This window comes from Bos indicus x Bos taurus, unplaced genomic scaffold, assembly GCF_003369695.1.
Source record: "Bos indicus x Bos taurus breed Angus x Brahman F1 hybrid unplaced genomic scaffold, Bos_hybrid_MaternalHap_v2.0 SuperScaffold_100278, whole genome shotgun sequence".
Lineage (NCBI taxonomy): Eukaryota > Metazoa > Chordata > Mammalia > Artiodactyla > Bovidae > Bos > Bos indicus x Bos taurus.
The window spans coordinates 25,616-50,087 of record NW_020867079.1 but is presented as its reverse complement, the minus strand read 5'-3'; the positions used below and the strand labels follow the sequence as shown (position 1 = coordinate 50,087).

At 43.0% G+C, this 24,472-nt stretch overlaps 1 protein-coding gene across 1 annotated transcript in view; it reads left to right on the top strand.

The window, feature by feature from the left end:
• Positions 1-24,045, top strand: part of LOC113888487 (antigen WC1.1-like) — a 50,068-nt gene extending 26,023 nt beyond the window's left edge. The window contains 15 exon segments of the mRNA XM_027535599.1: positions 5,503-5,817; positions 9,383-9,691; positions 9,783-10,100; positions 15,459-15,551; positions 15,650-15,964; positions 18,523-18,837; positions 19,178-19,219; positions 19,303-19,379; positions 19,381-19,618; positions 19,875-19,907; positions 20,233-20,613; positions 20,992-21,084; positions 21,356-21,403; positions 21,918-22,052; positions 23,497-24,045. Of these exon segments, the coding sequence (XP_027391400.1) occupies positions 5,503-5,817; positions 9,383-9,691; positions 9,783-10,100; positions 15,459-15,551; positions 15,650-15,964; positions 18,523-18,837; positions 19,178-19,219; positions 19,303-19,379; positions 19,381-19,618; positions 19,875-19,907; positions 20,233-20,613; positions 20,992-21,084; positions 21,356-21,403; positions 21,918-22,052; positions 23,497-23,642 (2,858 nt within the window). The 3' untranslated portion in view covers positions 23,643-24,045.
• Positions 24,046-24,472: the final 427 nt, after the last annotated feature.

The window sequence follows — 24,472 nt, the reverse complement described above, 5'->3', positions numbered from 1 at the left end:
AGCACGACAGTAAAAGAAACAACAGTAGAGTGAAAAGGCACCTTATAGCAAATCATATAAGGGATTAATTTGCAAAATATATAAGAACCCTACAGCTCAAGAGCAAAACAAAAGCAACAGCAGCAAAACCTCTAATAAACTGATTAAAAAAATTAGTCAGGGACTAGCCATTTCTCCAAAGAAGACATATGAATAGCTAACAGGTATATGAAAATATACTGACATCTCTAATCATCAGATAAATGTAAATGAAAACCACAATGAGATGTCATCTTACACCTGTCAAAATCGCTCTAATTTAAAAAAAGACAAATGTTGACAAGGTTGTGGAGAAACTGGAACTCTTCTGGATATTTATCCACATTAAATGTGTATATTGCACCTCAAAACTATGACCAAAAAATCTGTATAATTTATAGTGATTTGCCTTTTCATTCTGGTATTAAGTTTTTTCTCTCTGCTCTTGATTAGTATTGCGCAGTGTTGATCAGTTTTCAGTGAGCCATGTTTGAATGGCTTTCCTCTGTTGTCTTTGTCTTATGCTTACTTTCTTTCTTTTTTAGATTAACTTTATTTTTTTCTTTATTAATTCTAATCTTATACATTCTTTAGGCTTTATTTCTCATATCCTAGCTTCTTAAATGAAAGCTTACATTTTTACATTTTCTGTCTCCCCTCTTTTCTAAATCTAGGGTATAAATTTCCCTTAGACACTACTTTAGTTGCATTGGAAGAATTTAGTTACAGCATATCTTTGTTACCATTATTTCACAATATTTTCAAGTTTGAAAGTTATTTCCAGACCCAGGAATTCTTTGGAAGAATATTTCTTAATTTTCTCAGTAGGAATGGCTAAGTATATTTTCTTATTAATACTTAACTTAATTTCACTCTGGTCAAAGTAAATATTCTGTATAAATTCAATTCTCTGAAGGTTTTTGTTCTATCACGTGATCATCAAAACATCTACTTCTGCTTTGTTGACTATGCCAAAGTCTTTGACTATGTGGATCACAACAAACTGGAAAATTCTTCAAGAGATGGGAATACCAGGCCACCTGAGCTACCTCTTGAGAAATCTGTATGCAGGTCAGGAAGCAATAGTTAGAACTGGACATGGAACAACAGACTAGTTCCAAATAGGGAAAGGAGTAAGTCAAGGCTGTATATTGTCACCCTGCTTATTTAACTTCTATGCAGAGTACATCATGAGAAATTCTGGGCTGGATGAAGCGCAAGCTGGAATCAAGATTGCTGGGAGAAATATCAATCACCTCAGATATGCAGATGACACCACCCTTATGGCAGAAAGTGAAGAACTAAAGAGCTTCTTGATGAAAGTGAAGGAGGAGAGTGAAAAAGCTCAACATTCAGAAAACTAAGATCATGACATCCGGTCACATCACTTCATGGAAAATAGATAGGGAAACAGTGGAAACAGCGACAGACTTTATTTTGGGGGGCTCCAAAATCACTGCAGATGGTGACTGTAGCCATGAAATTAAAAGATGCTTACTTCTTGGAAGAAAAGCTATGAACAACCAAGACATCATATTAAAAAGCAGAGACATTACTTTGTCAACAAAGGTCCATCTAGTCAAGGCTATGGTTTTGCCAGTAGTCATGTGTGGATGTGAGAGTTGGATTATAAAGAAAGCTGAGCAACAAAGAATTGATGCTTTTGAACTGTAGTGTTGGAGAAGACTCTTTTTTTTTTAATTCTTAATTTTTTATTTTTTAAATTTTATTTTATTTTTAAACTTTACAATATTGTATTGGTTTTGCCAAATATTGAAATGAATCCGCCACAGGTATACATGTGTTTCCCATCCTAAACCCTCCTCCCTCCTCCCTCCCCATACCATCCCTCTGGGTCGTCCCAGTGCACCAGCCCCAAGCATCCAGTACCATGCATCGAACCTAGACTGGTGACTCGTTTCATTCTTGAGAGTCCCTTGGACAGCAAGGAGATCCAACCAGTCCATTCTAAAGGAAATCAGTCCTGAATATTCATTGGAAGGACTGATGCTGAAGCTGAATTTCCAATACTTTGGCCACCTGATGGGAAGAAGTGACTCATTTGAAAAGACTCTGATGCTGGGAAAGGTTGAAGGTGGGAGGAGAAGGGGACAACAGAGGATGAAATGGTTGGATGGCATCACTGACTCGATGGACATGAGTTTAAGTAAACTCTGGGAGTTGGTGATGGACAGGGAGGCCTGGCGTGCTGCAGTCCATGGAGTTGCAGTCAGACACGACTGAGCGACTGAACTGAGCTGAACTGATGATCATTTAAGAATGAAATTTTCCAGTGAATTTACAATAATGTAAATAACAAATTCTTTCATTGTTGGGTGTATTGCTCTATATATGTTATTTAGCTAACTGTTGTTTACATCTGCTATGTTCTTCATTCTTTTTTGTACACTTGGTCTGCATGCTATTGCAAAATGCATGTTAAAGTCCCCACATTTTGATTATGATTTTGTCTATTTCTGTTCTTCATTCTGTCAAGTATTATTCTATATTTCAAAGCAATGTTTTGACATTTTCTTGGATTTTAATATCTATAATATCTTCATTAAGGGTGTATCCTGTTATAATCATGAAAATACCCTCTTTAACTCAATTAGCACATCTTGCTTTGAAGTCTACTTTCTGTGACATTTATATAGCTATTCCAGTTTTCTTACAGTTAGGATTCACACAGTATGTACATTTTCCCCATCATTTTACTTTCAACCTTTCTTTACCCTCATATATAAGCTGAATATCTTCATGGTAGCATTTACATGGATTTTGTGGTTTTATCAAGATGGGCATTAATTTGAAGTATCTAATCAATTTACCACTCCAGTACTCTTGCCTGGAAAATCCCAGGGATGGGGGAGCCTGGTGGGCTGCTGTTTATGGGGTCACACAGAGTTGGACACGACTGAAGTGACTTAGCAACAGCAGTAATCAATTTACTGTAAGTGCAGTTATTGGTATTGTTGGGCTAGTATCTGTCATTTCCTTTTAATTGACCCACATGCATTATGTTCTTTTTTCCTCTCTTTTCCCCCTTCTTTTGTATTAAACATATCTGTTATTATTCCAAATTTTCCTTTTTCCTTTGATTTTCAGCAGCTTTACTAGGTGTGGGAGTTTTCATGCCCATCCATCCATTTTTTAAAAAATTATCAGTTATTATATCTTCAATTATTACTTCTGCTGCTCTGTCCCTCTGTCTTAGCTTCTCTTCTCCTCCTATCCCACTCCTCCTTCTTCTCATCTCTCATCTCTAGGACTCCTCTAAGTCAGTAATTCTGTGTTGATTTCTATCTAAAATTCTTCTAAACTTACTAATTCAACTCTCTAGACATTTTATTTTCAGTTGGTAGCTGTTCCTTGATTTTTATAGTTATAATAAGTTGTTAATGTTTTTCATCTTTTCACCATTTATTCTCTCATTTCCTCTTTTTTCCTCGATATATTGATCTTAGTTAAAATCTATATCTGCTAACTCCAGCACCTCTATCATGTGAGTCTCTGCCTTCTCTTATTTTCTTTTTATTTCACTTTGTTAATATGTCATGTCATCCCATGTCTTCAGCATTGAAAAAATGATCCTCCAGATACATTTTCTAACCCTTGAGAGGATTCATATTCTGTTTTGTTAAGCAAGTAAGAGAAGGGTTGAAGATCACTCAAATATATAAACACAACTGAGAACTGAGCTGTAACAAGTCTAGGTTGCGGTTTTGGTAGCACTCAATCCACCTCTTATCTCTCTGTCCATGTGGCATGGGCCTTCAAAGATTTTGGTTGAGATATTTTGGTAGCTCAGCACCCAAGAGAATGAGAGAATATCTACTCTGCTCTCCAAGACTTTTGACATAGATCTTTGGCTTCCTGCCAGCTTCATGGCTTGTATAATGAGCACATATTCGAGGAAAAAAATCTGTTGTGTGAGAAAGGCTTTCAGGTCTCCAATTCTGTCTCACCACCAGGTAACCCCAAATTATGCTGGCTTCTCTGTCCAAATAGGAGTCCTGTGTTTCTCTGAGCCCAAATTCTGAGCCATTAATCCAGGCACCAAATTGGGAAATTCCTCCAGAGAAAAAGAAGCTGTAGATCCTTGGCTAACATTGAAACGTATTACATGATCTCCACTCTTGAGAATTTTAACATATTTAGTCCATGTTGTGTCCACAAATTTCTGATACTTTTCAGTTCAGTTCAGTCGTTCAGTCATGTCTGACTCTTTGCGACTGCATGAATTGCAGCACGCCAGGCCTCCCTGTCCATCACCAACTCCTGGAGTTCATTCAAACTCACGTACATCGGGTTGGTGATGCCATCCAACCATCTCATCCTCTCATCCTCTTCTCCTCCTGCCCCCAATCCCTCCCAGCATCAGAGTCTTTTCCAGTGATACCTTTACTTAAAGAAAATTTCCACCATTTAAAGTTGTGTCTAACAAGACCATTGGCCTGCTTTCTCTTCCATTCTTCATGGAAGTACAGAATTTGAGGTTTTATTCTCTACTTTTCACTTACTTAAACTACGACAGTGATAGACATCATTTAACCTTTCTTTCCATGACTGGTTATGTATCAAAGGAGAGAATAATGCAGTGTGTCTGTCAATATTGTTTGTTCAAAGGCTTTCAAAGCAGGAATATAACATATTTTTGCTCTGAGAGTTAGAAATACATATTTTACCCTAGAGAACAAATAACTCCAAATTTTAGATAATAGCAATTCCTGACACAAAGTCCAAGGAGTGATTATATTCATTTGGGAGAAGAAGCTACATTCTGTGATTCCCAGTGGAATCTGGCCAATGTCAGTCAATATCTTCTGACATAATCTCTCACGCAGGGTTGTTTAATCTACTCAGAGAGATTATATTTTTTTGAAACTAAGTATCCAGATCTGGAGTTTGAAGCTTAGAATCATAAGTGAACTATTCTGGGGTAAACCATGGTATCTCACAGACCATTTGTTTTTCAGTTCTCATGACTATACCAAGGAGAACGATTTTAATGATAGAGGATTGATGGCTGCTCCCCGAGGCTTCTGATGAGGCCACTGCCTGACTCTAAAGTCAATGACCAAGAGTGTGTAGCTTATAAAGAATACATACAGCTACCAGCCTAATCCTGTGACTCTGAACTCATTTAACCCCTCAGGGTAGAGAGACCAACATTTCCTGTAAATGTTTCTCAGATTCTGTGCAGAGCTCTACAAATCAGAATGTTAACTCTGATAGGATCTTGTAACACCATCTGTCTCAGACTACCTAGTAGTAATATTTCCTGTTTTTGTCCATTTTCATCCTTGTTATGCTCTTATCACTTCCATAAGAAACCAGATCTAAATGTTCCACAGGGCAATGACTCCGCAGCATCAGCTTCTGAAGACAGCGCCCCCAACTGCTCGGGTGAGGGTCCCACAGGACAGAAGATCTTTCTCCTCTCCTGGTCAGCACCCCATTGCCCCATTTCTGTCTCCTCAGACAGCAGACAGCTCTGCTTGGTGGACAGGGGCGGGCCCTGCGCCGGGAGAGTGGAGATCCTTCACCAGGGTTCCTGGGGCACCATCTGTGATGACAGCTGGGACCTGGATGATGCCCGTGTGGTGTGCAGGCAGCTGGGCTGTGGAGAAGTCCTCAGTGCCATGGAGTCTGCTCCCTTTGGGGCGGGATCAATACCCATCTGGCTGGATCATGTGTATTGTGAAAGAATGGAGTCCCACGTGTGGCAGTGCCCTTCCCAGGGCCGGGGGCGGCACAACTGCGGTCATGAGGAGGATGCAGGAGTTATCTGCTCAGGTATGATCAGTGAATTGCCCACTGACTGAAAGAACAGAAAGCTCCAAGGAAGCTGGTGTCTAATCACCAGGGCAATAGATGTGTAGGCTAGAGACGTCTGAGATATCCTCCTTGAATGCATAAAGTATCTGTGAGTGATCAGTTCAGCTCAGTCACTCAGTGGTGTCTGACTCTTTGCTACCCCATGGACTGCAGCATGCTAGGCTTCCCTATCCATCACCAACTGCCAAAGCTTACTCAAACTCATGTCTATTGAGTCGGTGATGCCATCCAACCATCTCATCCTCTGTCATCCCCTTCTTCTCCCATCTTTAATCTTGCCTAGAATCAGGGTCTTTTCAAAGGAGTCAGTTCTTCCCATCAGGTAGCCAAAGTATTGGAGTTTCAGCTTTAGCATCAGTCCTTCCAATGAATATTCAGGACTGATTTCCTGATGGGCTTCATTTATTGCTACTTTCCTCTTACAAGTCTCTGCTATTTCTTCTCCAGTGATCTTACCTGATATAGCTTAATCTATATCCCAATGAAAATTGATACTCATTTTTATACAATTTACTTTTGGAAGAGTGAAACATTTGCAAATCACCACATGCACCTGCTTTGCACAGTGAGCCCATGGGAGGAAAGGGCTAGAATGAGGCTGTACCTTCCAGGATGGAGTCCTTTCTGTATATATAGTGCGAGACACATTTTTGTGCTAGGTTAGTAGGAGTGGAGGCACGGGGGACATCATCAAACAAATCGGAGAGGAACTTATGGATTTGTGCCAAATTGCAAGTCCCCTTTGAAATTTTAGATTTGAATAGTCATAGCTCTTTGACTGGTAGGACAATAGAGTTGTGGATGAAATGTTCTGAGTCTGGGTTCTCCTTTCATTGTTACTAGAAAGGATTGTCTGTTCTTTTTTTTTCTTTAAAGCCTCTGTATTAACCAAAATTTTGGAGGAACACTTAGCCACACACTGACAAGTCAAAGATATAGGCAATAAAATATGAATTCCTATGTTTTGTGGTAGTAAATCATATTTTATACCTGATGTCTTCAATGATATAAGAGAATTGTGTTTGGGGGCTTGTTTGATAGGAATAGGAGTAAGAGGACACCTGTAATTTTTGAAGAAGGTGGAGGAGACTTATAGTAGCTAAGAGGAAAAAGAAGGGCAATGGGAGATGTCAAAGGCCATATAGGTTTCTCTGAGCATCACTGTGGGTCCAGGTGTGGTGTGGAGGATGCTACGTGTGCCTAAGGATACAGGAGGTCTGTACAACAAGAGACCAGACAAGGATGTATTTTTATTATATTTAATACCTTTATCCACTCACACCAGCCTCCTATTGCACAAATTTTCTTACAATTTTCACACACATATCCCTTCATATAAAATTTAAAATCAAGTAGAAAATAAATAAATAATAATATGTCTCAGAAGTATCTATGGTGATGTGTATAAGACTTTATTGATTATTCAGCATATATGTGAGTGTTTAGCATGTATCTTGGTATATGAAATAGCATACAAGAAATATTTCTTTCTTGTTCTTTTTAAATTTGTAATCTCATGGGATTGATATAGAAACTAACAACCTGTTAAGTAAAAATGTTTTAATTAGAATGTGTATCCTATGACCAAGCTCCCAGCCAGACCACACCAGATGTCCTAACCTGGGCTGGGGAGTTGAAAGTGGGTAAGTAACAAAGGCTAACAGATCATCCTGGCTCTCACCATTGCCTCTTGGATAAGTGGTCAAGCTGGTCCTTCGATTCATTAATTTCTATAGTGTCTTTTCTGTTCTCTCCTGTTCTCTATAGTAGATTTTTATTCTGTTGAAATATTCTTTCTGAACCTTCAATGTTCTCATACTTATGAAATCAGAGTCCTTTACCAAAAAGAATTCCACTGTGTACATAAATAATTATAAGCACAGTCAGAAATCAGGCAAATGTATTTAAAAATTGTTCTTTATGATGAGAAGTTTTATTATTTTCATTAGGTTACCTTTCCTCTATCCAAAATGTGGTCCCTGAAGGTCAAATCATGTTGTGAGTCTTTCCCTTAGTCTCCCTCTTTCAGTTTCATACTCCATCCACTCCCAGTTTAACCTACCCCTCATCCCACCCACACTCCACTCCTACAGAAGTTCTTCCCTTTCAGAGTCTCTTTTCCATCCATTTGTAGCTCTTAGGATTGTTTTCTCTTGTCTGCAGTGGGAGAAATGGGAAAGGGAAACAGGGTTAAGTCATAGATGGAAGGAGCAAATGGAAGGGGTAAAGTGTGTTAAAAACTTGCTGGACAAATATTTTCCCCAAATCTTTCTTTCATCCATATCGAGGCTTTTGTAATGTAGAAATCTGTAAATTATATATGGCTGTTTGCTCTGTCTTCTCTTATTCTCCCTCTCCTTTTTTTTTTTTTTTTTTACAGCATGATGACTATTTCTCAAGAAATAGGAAAGTAGTTTGCAGTTAGCATATGAGTGCATGCTAGGTCTCTTCAGTCATGTCTGACTGTTTGTGACTCTATGAACTGTAGCCCTTCAGGCTCCCTCATCCATGGGATTCTCCAGGACAGAATACTGGAGTGGGTTGCTATGCCCTCCTCCCAGGGATTGAACTTGTGCATTGGCAGGGGGCTTCTTTACCACTAGTGCCACCTGGGAAGCACCATTTAGCATATAGATAGAATTTAAAAACATTAAATTACCTCCACTCCATAGCATTTGCTAAGATTCTCATGTGTTGGAAGAAAACCAGTAATATGAACTAATCAACACAGTTAGTCATCTTGTATAGTCCCACTGAGAACTCATTCTCTCCTGGGTTCATTGGTAAATCCTAGGCTTTCTTGAAAGATGGCTAGGACCAACCCTTTCTCCTATGACTCTGACCTTTCTTCATATTCAAACTCATCTGTGGACAATTTCTTTTCACAATTCAAGTTGGATAAGAAATTCTTGGAATTTTTCACCATCAGAGATTATGAGAAATACATGGGAAACATAAGAAGTAGACTTCTTATAATATCTAGCTTTCCTTCCATGAGTCATAAGTCTGTTTATAGATTGACCTGCACTCAGATCTCTCAGTTGATTTCCCTTGTATCAGTGACTTGAGTACTGACTCCTGAGAAAAATCCGGCTGGACTTCTAGCCCCAGAAATGTCAGGATGGCCTTCTAACCTTGTCTGGATCTCAGTTCTCTAAACTCTTGAATCCCAAGGACCTATTTCACTCTGGGTTAGTTCAGTTCTGCACCCAAGTCTGATGCCCATTGCAGTGCAGTTTCCTTGGGCCCTATAGTTTCCAGACCCTTAAATGAGGAATTCACATCCTAACCAACATCAAATATAGGTTTTCGGAATTCAGCCATTCCAAACTGACTCTGCAAATCCTTCTGGATTTCTCTTCCAAAACTCGCCCATGAAAATGCAATTCTGACACTGTCAAATTTTCTCTTCATGCCTCAGTCCTGGAAAATAAAAGCTTTCACACCATTGCCTGTGACATGTTTCCAGTTGCCAAGCCAGGATCATGAACATGCAGTGGGTTTATTTATTTGTTTCTCTCAGGATTTGTGCGTCTGGTTGGAGCAGATGGACCCTGCTCTGGGTGAGTAGAAGTTTATTCTGGAGAAGACTGGATCCCAGTGTCTGATGGAAACTTCACACTCCCCACTGCCCAAGTCATCTGTGCAGAGCTGGGGTGTGGCAAGGCTGTGTCTGTCCTGGGACATGAGCTCTTCAGAGAGTCAGATGGCCGGGTCTGGGCTGAAGAGTTCAGGTGTGAGGGGGAGGAGCCTAAGCTCTGGTCCTGCCCCAGAGTGCCCTGTCCAGAGGGCACTTGTCACCACAGTGGAGCTGTTCAGCTTGTCCTTTCAGGTGAGATGTAGGTCAGGACTAACCTCTCTGCACATTCTGTTCAGGTGAGAAATCATGAGATGTTTCTGAAATTCTGTTATCTCATATCCAGCATATTCAGAAGTCCGGCTCATGACAAACGGCTCCTCTCAGTGTGAGGGGCAGGTGGAGATGAAGATTTCTGGACAATGGAGAGTGCTCTGTGCCTCCCACTGGAGTTTGGCCAATGCCAATGTTGTCTGTCGTCAGCCTGGCTGTGGAGTGGCCATCTCCACCCCCGGAGGATCACACTTGGTGGAAGGAGGTGATAGGATATCAACAGCCCGATTTCACTGCTCAGGGGCTGAGTCCTTCCTGTGGAGTTGCCCTGTGACTGCTCTGAGTCATCCTGACTTTTCCCGTGGCAACACAGCCTCTGTGATCTGCTCAGGTAAGAGAGAGGGAAAGGCTACTGGTACTTAGGATGCTCCTGGAGTGAAATGTCCCTAAGAGCAGATGGTGAGGGAAAACTGGCTTAAAAAGGTAATTTCTCTTTTTAAAATTTATTTATTTTAATTGGAGGATAACTACTTTATAGTATTGTGATGGTTTTCACCATACATCAGTATGGATCGGCCATAGGCATCCATTTGTCCCCTCCATCCTGTACCCTCCTCCCATCTTCCTCCCCACCCCATCCCTCCAGATTGTCACAGATCACCAGATTTGGGAGCCCTGCATTATACATCAAACTCTCAATGTCTATCTATTTTGCATATGGTAATGATTATGTTTCAATGGTATTCTCTCAAATCATCCCCCCGTTAACAAATAGATTCAAGAGATTAGATCTGATAGAGTGCCTGAAGGACTATGGATAGAGGTTCATGACATTGTACAGAAGGTGGTGGTCAAAACCATCCCCAAGAAAAAGAAATGCAAAAAGGCAAAGTGGCTGTCTGAGGAGGCCTTACAAATAGCTGAGAAAAGAATAGAAGTGGATGAGAGAAAGGAGACGGCTGGGGAGTGCGTTTTTGTTCCGTGGGGGTCGCGGTCTGGGCCAGAGCCGCCGCGGACCACGAGTTAAAATTTTTATTTAAAAAAAAAAAAAAAAGAATAGAAGTGAAAAGCAAGGGAGAAAAGGAAAGGTATACCCATATGAATGCAGAGGTCCAAGGTATATCCAGGAGAGATAAGAAAGCCATCCTAAGTGAAGAATGCAAAGAAATTGAGGAAAACAATAGAATGGGGAAGACTAGAGATCTCTTCTAGAAAATTAGAGATACCAAGCGAACATTTCATGCAAAGATGGGCACAATATAGGACAGAAATAATATGGACCTAACAGACCAGAGGATATTAAGAAGAGGTGGCAAGAATATACAGAAGAGCTACACAAAAAATCTTAATGACCCAGATAATCTTAATAACTCAGATAATCACTCACCTTGAGCCAGACATCTTGGAGTACAAAGTCAAATGGGCTTTAGAAAGCATCACTACCAACAAAGCTAGATGGAATTCTAGCTGAGCTATTTCAAATCCTAAAACATGATGCTGTGAAAATACTGCACTCAATATGCCATAAAATATGGAAAACTCAGCAGTGACCACAGGATATGGATCAATGGACTGGTTCCAAATTGGGAAAGGAGTGTGCCAAGGCCATATATTGTCACCCTGCTTATTTAACTTATATGCAGAGTATATCATGAGAAATGACAGGCTGGGTGAAGCATAAGCTGGAATCAAGATTTCCAGGAGAAATATCAGTAACCTCAGATGTGCAGAGACACCACATTTATGGCAGAATGTGAAGAGGAACTAAAGAGCCTCCTGATGAAGGTGACAGAGGAGAGTGAAAAAGTTGGCTTAAAACTCAACATTCAAAAAATGAAGATTATGGCATTTGGTCCCATCACTTCATGGCAAATAGATGGGGAAACAGTGGAAACTGTGTCAGACTTTATTTTGGGGGGCTCCAAAATCACTGCAGATGGTGACTGCAGCCATGAAATTAAAAGACACTTACTCCTTGGAAGGAAAGTTATGACCAACATAGATAGCATATTGAAAAGCAGAGACATTACTTTGCCAACAAAGGTCTGTCTAGTCAAGGCTATGGTTTTTCCAGTAGTCATGTATGGATGTGAGAGTTGGACCATAAAGAAGACTGAATGCTGAAGAATTGATGCTTTTGAGCTCTGGTGTTGGAGAAATCTCTTGAGAGTCCCCTGGACTGCAAGGAGATCAAACCCATCAATCCTAAAGGAAATCAGTCCTGAATATTCATTAGAAGGATGGATGCTAAAGCTAAAGCTCCTATACTTTGGCCACCTGATTCGAAGAGCTGGCTCATTAGAAAAGACCCTTATGCTGGGAAAGAGTGAAAGCAGGAGAAGAAGGGGACGACAGAGGTTTAGATGGTTGGATAGCATCCCTGACTCAGTGGACATGAGTTTGAGCAAGCTCTGGGAGATGGTGAACCACAGGGAAGACTGGTGTGCTGCAGTCCGTGAAGTCGCAAAGAATCAGACATGACTGAGCGACTGAACAACAACTCCTCCCAGTGAGTCCAAATGTCTGTTCTTGCATCTGTGTCTCAAAAGGTAGATATTCCATGGTGAAATATTATAGCAATTTAATTACTTTCTCTTGCATATAATTGTACATTTCTTCTGGGATTGATATCTGTGTAAGACAAGGGTCAGGTTGCCATTTCCTTCTCCAGGATTCATATGGACATCCAACTGACTCAGAATCCTTTACTGAACAGGCTCTTTTCCCATTGCAGTGTCACCTTTGTCATAAGCAGAAGGGCATATGTGTCTGTCCTTTATGACAGTCTACTCTGTTCCATTGTATTATTTGTCTGTCCTGGCACCAATACTGTATTTCTTAAGTATTGTATCTTTACACTGTCTGAATGATTTTAATTTATGAGTGTTACTTTTTATTAACTCCTCTAACACTGTTTCTTTTCTTGCCAACTGTGTTGGTCTTTCTAGGCCTTTTGGATTTTGTATAAGTTTTGGAATCAGCTTGTCACTTTTCACCTCCCCCCCAAAAAAACCCTAAATGTATTTTGATTGTGACTAGATTGAATCTATGTATAAATTTGAGGATGATTAACAATTTTGAGTCTCCCAATTCATTGACATCATATATCCCTCCATTCAGTTAGGTCTTGAATTTCTCTCAGAGGTTTTGCCCATCTTCTACTAGGTTTTCTCTTAGGCATTTTGTTTTTGATGCTATTCATATTTTTTTGTGTGTAAAAGTGTCCTAAGAATGAATTTTTTGGACTTGTTTCACCTTTTAATATTTTTTTTGAGACTTACAGAAAAGTTGTAAGAATATGAAACTGGAGCCTATTATACAGAGTGAAGTAAGCCAGAAAGAAAAACACCAATACAGTATACTAACACATATATATGGATTTTAGAAAGATGGTAACAATAACCCTGTGTATGAGACAGCAAAAGAGACACTGATGTATAGAACAGTCTTATGGACTCTGTGGGAGAGGGAGAGGGTGGGAAGATTTGGGAGAATGGCATTGAAACATGTATAATATCATGTATGAAATGAGTTGCCAGTCTAAATTTGATGCACGATACTGGATGCTTGGGGCTGGTGCACTGGGACGACCCAGAGGGATGGTATGGGGAGGGAGGAAGGAGGAGGGTTCAGGATGGGGAACACATGTATACCTGTGGTGGATTCATTTCGATATCTGGCAAAACTAATACAATTTTGTAAAGTTAAAAAAAAAATCCCAAACTATTTGGGAAAAAAAAAAAAAAATTCCCAGATGATGTTTACCTGGATTTCCCAATATTAGTATTTTGCTTTAATCTTTTTAAAAAATACATATATTTTAAATATATATTTTTATTGAAGTGTAGTTGACTTACAATGTTTCAGGTGCACAGCAAAGTGATTCAGTTACACAAATACACATTATTATTTTTGAAATTATTTTCCATCATAGGTTATTACAAGATATTGACTATAGTTCCCTATGCTGTACAGTAAACCACTGTTACTTGTTGCATATCTATTTTTAAATTAGAAATCTAGCATTCTAGTCATACTAAGTCAAACAAGTGGAATCAAAATGTCATAAACTTTTTAGTTAGGCAAAAATTTATGTTTTCTAAAATATACATATTATACATAATTATACATGTGTACAAAAGCTTTTCTACTACACTTGATAAAGGCTTGAGTAAGAACATAAAAAAAAGAGATGGAGAAATTGGAGAATATAAACTAAATGAAATGGGAGCACTGAATATGAAATAGAAAAAGTGAAACATGATCTTTTACTTTTATCTAGTATGTTTCACTTTTTCTATTTCATATTCATTCTTTCTACTCTGCCATCTTGAATTGCAAGTCCTATTTTGCTTTTATCTTTATCTCTCTGTTTGTCTCCCTCTCTTTTTCTGTCTGTCCCCCTCCTTTTCCATTTGTCCCTAAATATGTAAACTCTTTCTGAATTAGGTTGCAGACATGATGTCCCTTTATCCCTAAAATACTTCAGGGAATTTCCACAGTTATTAACCACAGTTCAGTCAAGTCTCAGCAAACTTCAGCCCCAGATGACATGTAAGTGCAACCACATGAAAAACCCCAAGACAGAACTGCCAAGTTGAGTCTTTCTCAGATTACACCCAGGAAATCATAAGCAAACTGAAGTATATATGTTTTGCTTTAGTTGCTAAGTTTTGGGGGGAATTTGTTTTACAGCACTATAACTGGGACACTTACCATGTGACCAGCATTTCTAAATAGAGAAATATTTGTCCTCTGATCTTCCATTGTACTCTTTCTACCTTATGCTGATCTACCACTGAGATACACTTGTTCTCTAGTTCTTAATTCCAGCTATTAAGTTTTTTATCTCTAGAATTTTTGTTTTTGTAATCATTTCCTTTCCAAGATACATATCTTGTGAGTTAATTTTATGAGCATTTTAATCATGGCTGTTTAAATTCTCTGTCAATGGAATCTAGAAAAAGGGTACAGGTGAACCTATTTTCAGGGCAGAAATAGAGATGAAGACCTAGAGAACAGATGGGAACACACTGTGGTGGTTAGGAGAGGCCAGGATGAATTGAGAGAGTAGCACTGACATGTATACACTGTCACATGTGAAACAGATGGTAGCAGGAAGCTGCTATATAGCACAGGGAGCTCAGCTAGATGCTCTGTGATGACCTAAAAGGGTGGGATGGTGGATGGGGAGGGAGGGAGGCTTCAGGGGGTGCGTATATATGTATACTTTTGGCTGATTCACATTGTTGTACAGCAGAAACTAACACAACATTGTAAAGCAATTATCTTCCAGTAATAAAAATAATAAATTAACAAAATCAAATAAATTCTCTGTCTGGTAACTCTAATAGCTGGATACCCTGGGATATTCTTTCCGATGTTTCCTTTTGCCTCTTGAGTTTCCGAGAAATCTCTTTTTGTATTTGTTTAAATGATAGACATTGAAGATGAAAAATTGTAGAAATTCTTCAGAAAGGATTTTGTTTTGCTGCTTCTACTTAGGGATAGATTTAGGAGTAACACACCTTATTCAACTCATTCTTAGTGCAACACTTGGCTTAAACCCAAATTATGGCACTGTCAGAAGCAGAATTCTCCATAGAGAAAGTGGATACTAAAGTTATGATAACTTTACTGATATGCCACAGCTTTCATTTCAGGCTCCACTGCTAGGTCATTTTTTAACCTTAATTTAGTTTTCTTTACGTTAACCCTCCCAGCCCTCTGATCATTGGTGTCTCTGCAGGAAACCAGACCCAGGTGCTTCCCCAGTGCAATGACTCTGTGTCCGAACCAGCAGGCTCTGAAGCCTCAGAGGAGAGCGCCCCCTACTGCTCAGGTGAGGGTCCCACAGGACAGAAGACCCTTCTTACCCACTGTCCCCTCACCCCCCTCACCCCCCGTCACCACCCCATTTTCCCATTTCTCTCTCCTCAGACAGCAGACAGCTCCGCCTGGTTGATGGGGGTGGTCACTGTGCCGGGAGAGTGGAGATCCTTGACCAGGCCTCCTGGGGCACCATCTCTGATGACGGCTGGGACCTGGACGATGCCCGCGTGGTATGTAGGCAGCTGGGCTGTGGACAAGCCCTCAATGCCACGAGGTCTGCTCACTTTGGGGCAGAATCAGGGCCCATCTGGCTGGACGACCTGAAGTGCACAGGAAAGGAGTCCCATGTGTGGAGGTGTCCTTCCCAGGGCTGGGGGCGGCATGACTGCAGACACAAGGAGGACGCGGGGGTCATCTGCTGAGGTCAGCACTTCACACTGTCCACACTTTGGGGGAGGGGTGGGGCTCTGGAGGACGGGGATCTGAGCCCTGAAGGAGAGATGCTGAAAGGACTAGAGAAGGAGGCTTCCTCCCATGGGGCCTGTGTTTCCAGCAGACGTGAAGACGAGGTGCTTTCACTTCCTACTGCAGCAGCTGAGACTGTGGTCCTTTTTTCTCAGCAGTGTTTCCTGGCAGAGCCGTTTCTGACAGTTTCCACGTTAAAGCAGGGCTCTCCCTACTGTGGTAGGACAGTCTGGAGATCCTGTGGATGATGTAATGAAAGTACAGACTTACTCTGTTCAGTTCTGTATGCTAGGAGTCTGATGAGGATCTCTGTGGGCCAACATCCCAGTGTCCACAGGGCTGTGTTCTTCCTGGAGGACCCCTTTCCCAGCCTTTCCTGGTTTCTGTGTGGTCTCATTCCTTGGCTTGGGTCTTACTTCTTCAACAACAGCGCTTCTTCTGACCATTCTTCCTCACTTACATTTCCCTCTGACTGGAAATGGGAAGGGTTGTCCATTTCTAGGATAGTGCGGCTAAGGAGGTGTTTAAACTGGGGTCTAAACATCCCAAGGTCCTTAAGTTTGTTACATATGTAAAGTTCCTTTTGCTAGGTCAGGTACATATTCACAGGTACTAAGGATTGGTATGTGGACATTTGTGGCTCCGTTATTTTGCATTCCTCCCCAAATACCCACATCACATTCCATTCACAAACCATTTTAAGAGTTTGTTTTCAGGAGGCAGGAGTCAGTTCTCCATCCCACAGGTGCCCTGGTAGGTCTTTCTCTGTTTGTATCCACTACATCATCGTGGTAGAAATAGAAAGACAGACACAAATGGACAAAGTCAGGTAGAAGTGAAGCAATGATAGTGAAAGGTTGTTGTTGAATCATGCAAAGATGCCGGGATTCTTGGCCCCTGGAGGAGAATTCAATCTGGGGCCAGAGACGAGGCTTGGTCATTCAGAGCTTTTGTGTAATAAAGTTTTATTAAAGTATAAAGGAGATAGAGAAAGCTTCTGACATAGGCATCAGAAGGGGGCAGAAATAGTACCCCTCTGCTAGTCTTCAGCTGGATGTTACATAGTCACTAGCAGTCTGTTAAAGAAAGAAAGGAATGTCTTAAAATTCAGAATGGCACCAGGCCCCTCACCCATAAGATGCATTTTGGGATAATCTTGGCACCAAATGGCTTATCCTGGGCCATAAAATGATTAACTTGAATCTTGAAGAAGGGCAGACCACCATACAAATAGTTTCATTTACATAGATTAGGGGAACAATACCTGAGTATAACGTACTGGTTTGTCAAGTAGGTTCTGAGCCAAGAGGCGGAACCAACTTGAAGACAGAGCTTGGGGTAAATGCATAGTATATTAGCATCAGTTCAGTTCAGTTGCTCAGTCATGTCCGACTCTTTGTGACCCCATTAATCGCAGCACGCCAGGCCTCCCTGTCCATCACCAACTCCCAGAGTTCACTGAGACTCACGTCCATCGAGTCAGTGATGCCATCCAGCCATCTCATCCTCTGTCGTCCCCTTCTCCTCTTGCCCCCAATCCCTCCCAGCATCAGTCTTTTCCAGTGAGTCAACTCTTCACATGAGGTGGCCAAAGTATTGGAGTTTCAGCTTCAGCATCATTCCTTCCAAAGAAATCCCAGGGCTGATCTTCAGAATGGACTGGTTGGATCTCCTTGCAGTCCAAGGGACTTTCAAAGGTCTTCTCTAACACCACAGTTCAAAAGCATCAATTCTTCGGCACTCAGCCTTCTTCAGAGTCCAACTCTCACATCCATACATCACCACAGGAAAAACCATAGCCTTGAGTAGATGGACCCTTGTTAGCAAAGTAATGTCTCTGCTTTTGAATATGCTATCTAGGTTGGTCATAACTTTCCTTCCAAGGAGTAAGCGTCTTTTAATTTCATGGCTGCAGTCACAATCTGTAGTGATTTTGGAGCCCCCCAAAAATAAAGTCTGATACTGTTTCCACTGTTTCCTCATCTATTTCCCATGAAGTGATGGGACCAGATGCCATGACCTTCATTTTCTGAATGTTGAGCTTTAAGCCAACTTTTTCACTCTCCACTTTCACTTTCATCAAGAAGCTTTTTAGTTCCTCTTCACTGTCTGCCATAAGGGTGGTGTCATCTGCAAGCTTAAGAAAAACATTTCCATAAGAAAAAGGCATTGGTTATCTCTAGGTTTGAGAACTTCAGGCAAAACCAGGTGTCCTTATGGCAATACAGTATTTTAAGAGAAACCCCCTTTTAAATTTGTATAGAGATGGAAAAAATATCACTAGTTTGTTTCCTCCTGCTGCTTAAGAGAGATAAAAATGTCTGATACTTGCAGGCTATTTCCTCTTTTGGAGACCTCTGGCCTTCCTGCCTGTTACCCTGTCAATAGTCTTGTCAACTAGTGGGCATCTCCGCAGTTGGGTCAGGGATGTATGGTCACAGTTTCTGGGAGACAGGAAGACCCAGAGCCCTGAGCGGAGTGCTCACTGTGTCCTGTCTCCTCTCTTTCAATCTTAGAGTTCCTGTCCCTCAGGATGGTGAGCAAGGACCAGCAGTGTGCTGGGTGGCTGGAAGTTTCCTACAACGGGACCTGGGGCAGTGTCTGCCATAACCCCATATATGACGTCACTGTGTCTATGATCTGCAGACAGCTTGGCTGTGGGGACAGTGGAACCCTCGACACTTTTGTTGCCCTTAGAGAAGGTTCTAGACCCCGGTGGGTAGATGGAATCCAGTGTCAGAAAACTGACACCTCTCTCTGGCAGTGTCCTTCTGACCCTTGGAAATACAGTTCCTGCTCTCCAAAGGAGGAAGCCTATATCTCGTGTGCAGGTGACTTACTGTGTTTCTGTGTCTGTCTCAACCCCAAAGGATGTTGTTAGAGTGATTTATGCTTTCCAGTCTAAGTGAAGATTTTAAGTTGAGTCTACAAAATATCTATGTGCCTGTGTCTGTGTGTGTTTGTATTTGTTGTGGAGTGTGGAGACCAATAAATGATGAACAGTTACAGTTATTTCAACTGATGGTCACATGCACTGAATGTCTCAGACCAGTAGATAATGAGCCTGTGTTTTCACATGTCATTTGCACTGAGTCAGACCTTAGATAATCTTATGTGAGGACAGGACCACCCCCAGCTGTCCCTGATCCACTGTTTCCCCGTTGTGTGCAGGAAGAAGACCAAAGAGCTGTCCAACTGCTGTCCCCTGCACAGGTATGTCAGCCCCCTCCCCTGTGGCTTCCAGGGGCTTCTTCCTCCCACCAGGGCAGTCACAGGAGGGGCTGCTGCCTTTTCAGACAGAGAGAAGCTCCGGCTCAGGGGAGGAGACAGCGAGTGCTCAGGGCGGGTGGAGGTCTGGCACAGCGGCTCCTGGGGGCACCGTGTGTGATGACTCCTGGAGCCTGACAGAGGCTGAGGTGGTGTGTCAGCAGCTGGGCTGTGGCCAGGCCCTGGAAGCCATGCGGTCTGCAGCATTTGGCCCTGGAAATGGGAGCATCTGGCTGGACAAGGTGTGGTGCGGGGGCCGGGAGTCTTCCCTCTGGGACTGTGCTGTGTAGCCCTGGGGGCAGAGCGATTGCAAGCACGAGGAGGATGCTGGTGTGAGGTGCTCTGGTGAGTGAGGGACTCGGGGTCCACCCTGGGCGAGCTGGGGCAGCACGGGGACAGCGGGCTGGACCATGGGTGGTGGGGAGTTTGTGTTCAGAGAGTGTCTGGGTGCTAGGGCTCTGATCTAGCACAGTGAAGCTGGGAGGACTGGACACTGATGTCATGGAGACTGAGGTGGTGATTTCAGGGCTCAGGAGGGAAAAATGGGTTACCCTGTGATCTGGCCAATTCCCTTTACCCAATCTCCTGTTTTTCTCTTTAGGTGCAAGGACAACATTGCCCTCGACTACAGCAGGTACTGTGGTCCATCCATGGGCAGGGGAGAATACTCAGATTCTGGTAACCTGTTCTGTGGGCTCTCTGACAACTCCGGAGATGAAAGAGCCTACGGAGTCCTGGCTGTTGGGAAGGAGCTGGGGCATTATGATGGGGAACACCCCTGCCTTGGTTCCCAGGGCCACATGTTTCTCAGGCCCAGGATCCAAGAGTCTAGTTCCGGTGGTGCAGATTCTAAAGTTCTCCCATTCTCCTACCTCCCCCTGAGTGTTGCTCCTCAGCAGTGAGGTGCGGGTCTCAGGACTGTTTGATGCCCAAGGAGAAGAGATGAGCCAGGTCCTCAGAGGCTGTCTCGGCAGGGCAGCTCCCTGACAATCCCCGGCTTTGCATCGGGGCCACACTAGCCAGAGTGGAGTTGACTTGTCTCAGGATGAGACCTGGAGGAGCCCAGTCACTATTGGTATATTTGTGTCTGAGGCTAGGATACCATCATCCAGAGCCCCCAGAAATGCTGGTACAGGGGGTTTCTCTGTGCCCAGGGCCTTCTTCACACCCTGTTGCCCTGCTTTCCTTGGGGGCCAGACCAGCCTCAAATCCTCTCCCTGGCATCTTCTCCCTGCCTGGGGTCCTCTACCTCATCCTGGGGTCTCTTCTCTTCCTGGTCCTCATCATCCTGGTGACTCAGCTGCTCAGATGGAGAGCAGAGTGCAGAGGGGGGCTGCAGGGCGAACTGGGGACCAGGGAGAGTGTGTGCAGGCAGGAGATGGGGCAGGTGTGAGGAGGGGAACCTGGGCCGGTCTCTGTTTTGAGTCTGTAGAGCTCCACGTGCTCTGTGCTGAGCTCTAAGGGCTGAACATACAGAGGTTCTTAGGACTGGGGTGTGAACTCTCATATGTCATGGCCTCTCCTGTGAGACCAGAAAGAGTCAGGGCTGAGCTGTGGATTCAGGTCAGATGAGGGGAGAAGGTGCCAACATGGTGCACAGGGTAAGAGATGATGCTGAGGTCCAGGCAGCCTCTGTGTGAGCATAGGGGAGATGAAGGTGGGTCTGCTGGATCAGGGTGTCTGGGGCCGCATCTCTGACCTGCTAGGGGATCTCTCAGCCTTATCCAGCTATGAAGATGCTCTTGCTGAAGCTGTGTATGAGGAGCCTGATTACCTCATGACTCAGAAGGAGGGTCTTCAGGGCAGCCCAGGTGGGTGTCTCTGCCTGCCTTCCTGGGACCTCTGGTTGTCACCTCCCACTGGCTGTGAACATCTTCTCAGCATTCACAGATCCCACGGGTGTGCCCCAGGCTTATAGAGGCAGCTCTCCAAAGTGGCAGGGTGGCCTCTCAGAGCCTCATGAGCCCCCAGCCCCCATCTACACTGCAGGATCCAGGTCTGCCCCTTCCCAGTCTTAACACAGGTCCCGTGAGTGTGGGGAGGGTCATTCTGTGTGTTGTGTGATGTTTGTCTCCACTTTAGGCCTCCTGTCAGATGGTGAGGACAACAATGACTCCATATCTGCTCCAGGTAATAGAGGTAGACCTACCTCAGCTGGGCTTTGGGGAGGAGAGTTTCCCTCATAGAGACGAGATGCAAGGGGAGCAGTCTTCATTTGATGGACCAGAGGCATCCATTGTGTCCAGATGGGGTCCGTCCTTCCCTTTCTCTGACTGTTCTGTGATGTCTCACATTGGGGTGGGGCTCTCTGTGTCCAGAATCACAACAGGCACACATTGATTTTAAAAGTAATTTCTGTAAAGCACAATTTGTTAAAATAATTGAGTAATGCTCAATGGTAAGACAGTTATTTTGGAATATATATTTTTCAAACAGGAAATATTAAGATATGTAAAATCATGTTTTGGTTTATGGACACATCAAAATGAAACATGGTCTTAGAGAAAAAAATCTTTTAAAACAAGGAGTGACTGGTGCCTCTAGCAGCTCAGAAACTCTGGGTCAGAAGGATCTTAGGTATTTCTCAGACCAACCCCCTTACTGTGGTTTCATCTGACCCTTGCTCTGCCCTCAGAAGCACCAGATCAGAGGACTGTTGCCCTTGGTGAGGATTACGATGATGGTGGAGAGGTATCAGTGACTGGGGCTCCTCATGACTCTCAGGGGAGTGAGGAGGAAGTGCTCCCAGAGAAGGAAGATGGGATGAGGTCTCAGACAGGTGAGTGGGGAGATTAGCTGATCCCCTGAAATCTTTGGTCTTTGTCCTGGAAAAGGTGAATTTGAGCTCCTCAATGCCCAGCCTCTCTGCAGTTTCAAAATATGGATATCTCATGCATTTGATGAGCCACCCTGATGGCTCAGATGGTAAAGAATCTAACTGCATTGCAGGAGACCTGGGTTTGATCACTGGGTCAGGAAGAGCCCTTGAAGAAGGGAATGTCTACTCACTCCAGTATTCTTGCCTGGAGAATCCAAGGGACAGAGGAGCCTGGTGGGCTACAGTTCATAGCGTTGCAAAGAGTCAGACACAACTGAGTAACTAGCACTTCACTTCTCAACCATATGCCATCTTTAATGCTGTCAGACTCCCTCGGGGGTGAGGAATCACTCTACTTTTGGCATTTATGTCCCCATAGTGCAACATAAATTTTCATTTTATTTGTGATATAACTACATTAAAATTTATAGATTAGGGGCTTTTCTGGTAATCCAGTGGTTAGGACTCTGCACTTTCACTGCTAGGGCCTGGGTTCAATCCCTGGTCAAGGAACTAAAATCCCACAAACATTGTGTAGTAGTCAAAAGAAATAGATAGCTTACAGATTAATTGAGCATATTTACCAAATCCAAAAATAGACAAGTGTTTTGATAACATCTCTGTGCTGCCCTGAACATGAAAGACAGAAATTTTAAAAATGTATTGCAGTATTGAAATTTGTGAGTCATCTGATAATTTAAGATGAGGTCTGTGTATAAGGTTGCAATGACATATACAAAGTCTATGGTATATGGTGGCCTTAACATTAAGCCATGTTGGTGGATCATTGACTCGGAGCTGATGGTCAGCTAAGGTCTAATTTCCTCCAGATATTTCAGTTGTCAAGAGAAAACACTTTTTCTCTGGAAGAGAGTATTTATCCATCTGAGGGCCTGTGTGGTCCCTGGGAGGGGCCATCTGTGGATGCTCCTGTGATACTCTTTGTGGACATTTGGGAACATGCATCAAGGCTACTAAGAGCAGAGTTGGTTTATGAGTGAGGAACTCAGATTTTCCCTGTGTCCACTCTCCCTCTCACTGTGATTTCACATCTGTCAGCTGTGAGAGGAGAACATTTAAATTTGTTGTTATGCTCTTACTGTTCCTGGGCATCTCCTTGCTAGTGTGTAGCCTGGAAGCAGATCTTCCCAGAGCTCCTGTGTGAGCACAGGTCTCCTGTGATGCAGAATTTCCATATGAACTGAGGCCCCAGAGACCACATGGACCGGATCTGAGAGGACAGCCTGGATCCATCCGCACTGTAACTGGTGTGAAATAGTCTGAGCCTCCTGCCCACACCTGGGTCCCAGGGATGCTTTGTCATCATCACTTGTTTAACAGGCTTCCAACACACTGTCCAGTTCCTTTGTCTCCGTTCTAATTATGCTTCTCTTTGCTCTTTCAGGTTCTTCTCTAAATGTCTCTAGAAAGGAAGCTGATCCTGGGAAAGGAGAACAGAGCCCCTGCCTACTCCAGGGGGAGAAAGGGGACCCTGGGTACGATGATGTTGAACTCAGTGTCCCGGGAACATCCACAGTGGCTTTCCTGTGATGTTGTATTAAATACAAGATGATGCCTCAGATGTTCTGCTGCTGCTTCTAAGTCACTTCAGTCATGTCCGACTCTGTGTGACCCCATAGACGGCAGTCCACCAGGCTCCCCTGTCCCTGGGATTCTCCAGGCAAGAACACTGGAGTGGGTTGCCATTTCCTTCTCCAATGCATGAAAGTGAAAAGTGAAAGGGGAGTCACTCAGTCGTGTCCGACTCTTTGTGACCCCATGGACTGCAGCCTACTGGGCTCCTCCATCCATGAGATTTTCCAGGCAAGAGTACTGGAGTGGGCTGCCATTACCTTCTCCGTCAGATATTCTAATTGCCTGTATTTCAATAGAGGCTGACCTGTGATGGTGTTATATGGAAATTGCTCAAAATGAAATATTCTGATTAAAGTAAGTTTTTCTTTTGCTTGTTAATAATTACCAAGTTCCATATCAAATGCTTTTAGATGGTTGGTCCTCAAACACCATTTTCCTCAAAGGAAATACACGATGAGTGCACTGCCATATTTTCTCACCTTCTTCAAAGGCTAATGAGACTTTGCCTGGGATCACAAATGTTCCAGGTCACCCTTACCTAGAAAAAGCATCTAAACTTGGTCCACATTCACACTCTCCTTCCTAGCAAGATGAATTTGCCAACCAGAAAATGTAGTCAGAACCTTATAGAGTTATTTTATTTGGTGGGAATGCTTAGGAGTCTAAGCCCTGGAGACAGCATCTCGGTAGCTCTGAGAAAACTGCTCCAAGCAGGCAGAAAGGGAAGTCAGGTTATATACAAGTTTGCAACAAAGGGAGAGGCAGTCTGAACATCAAAGATCAGG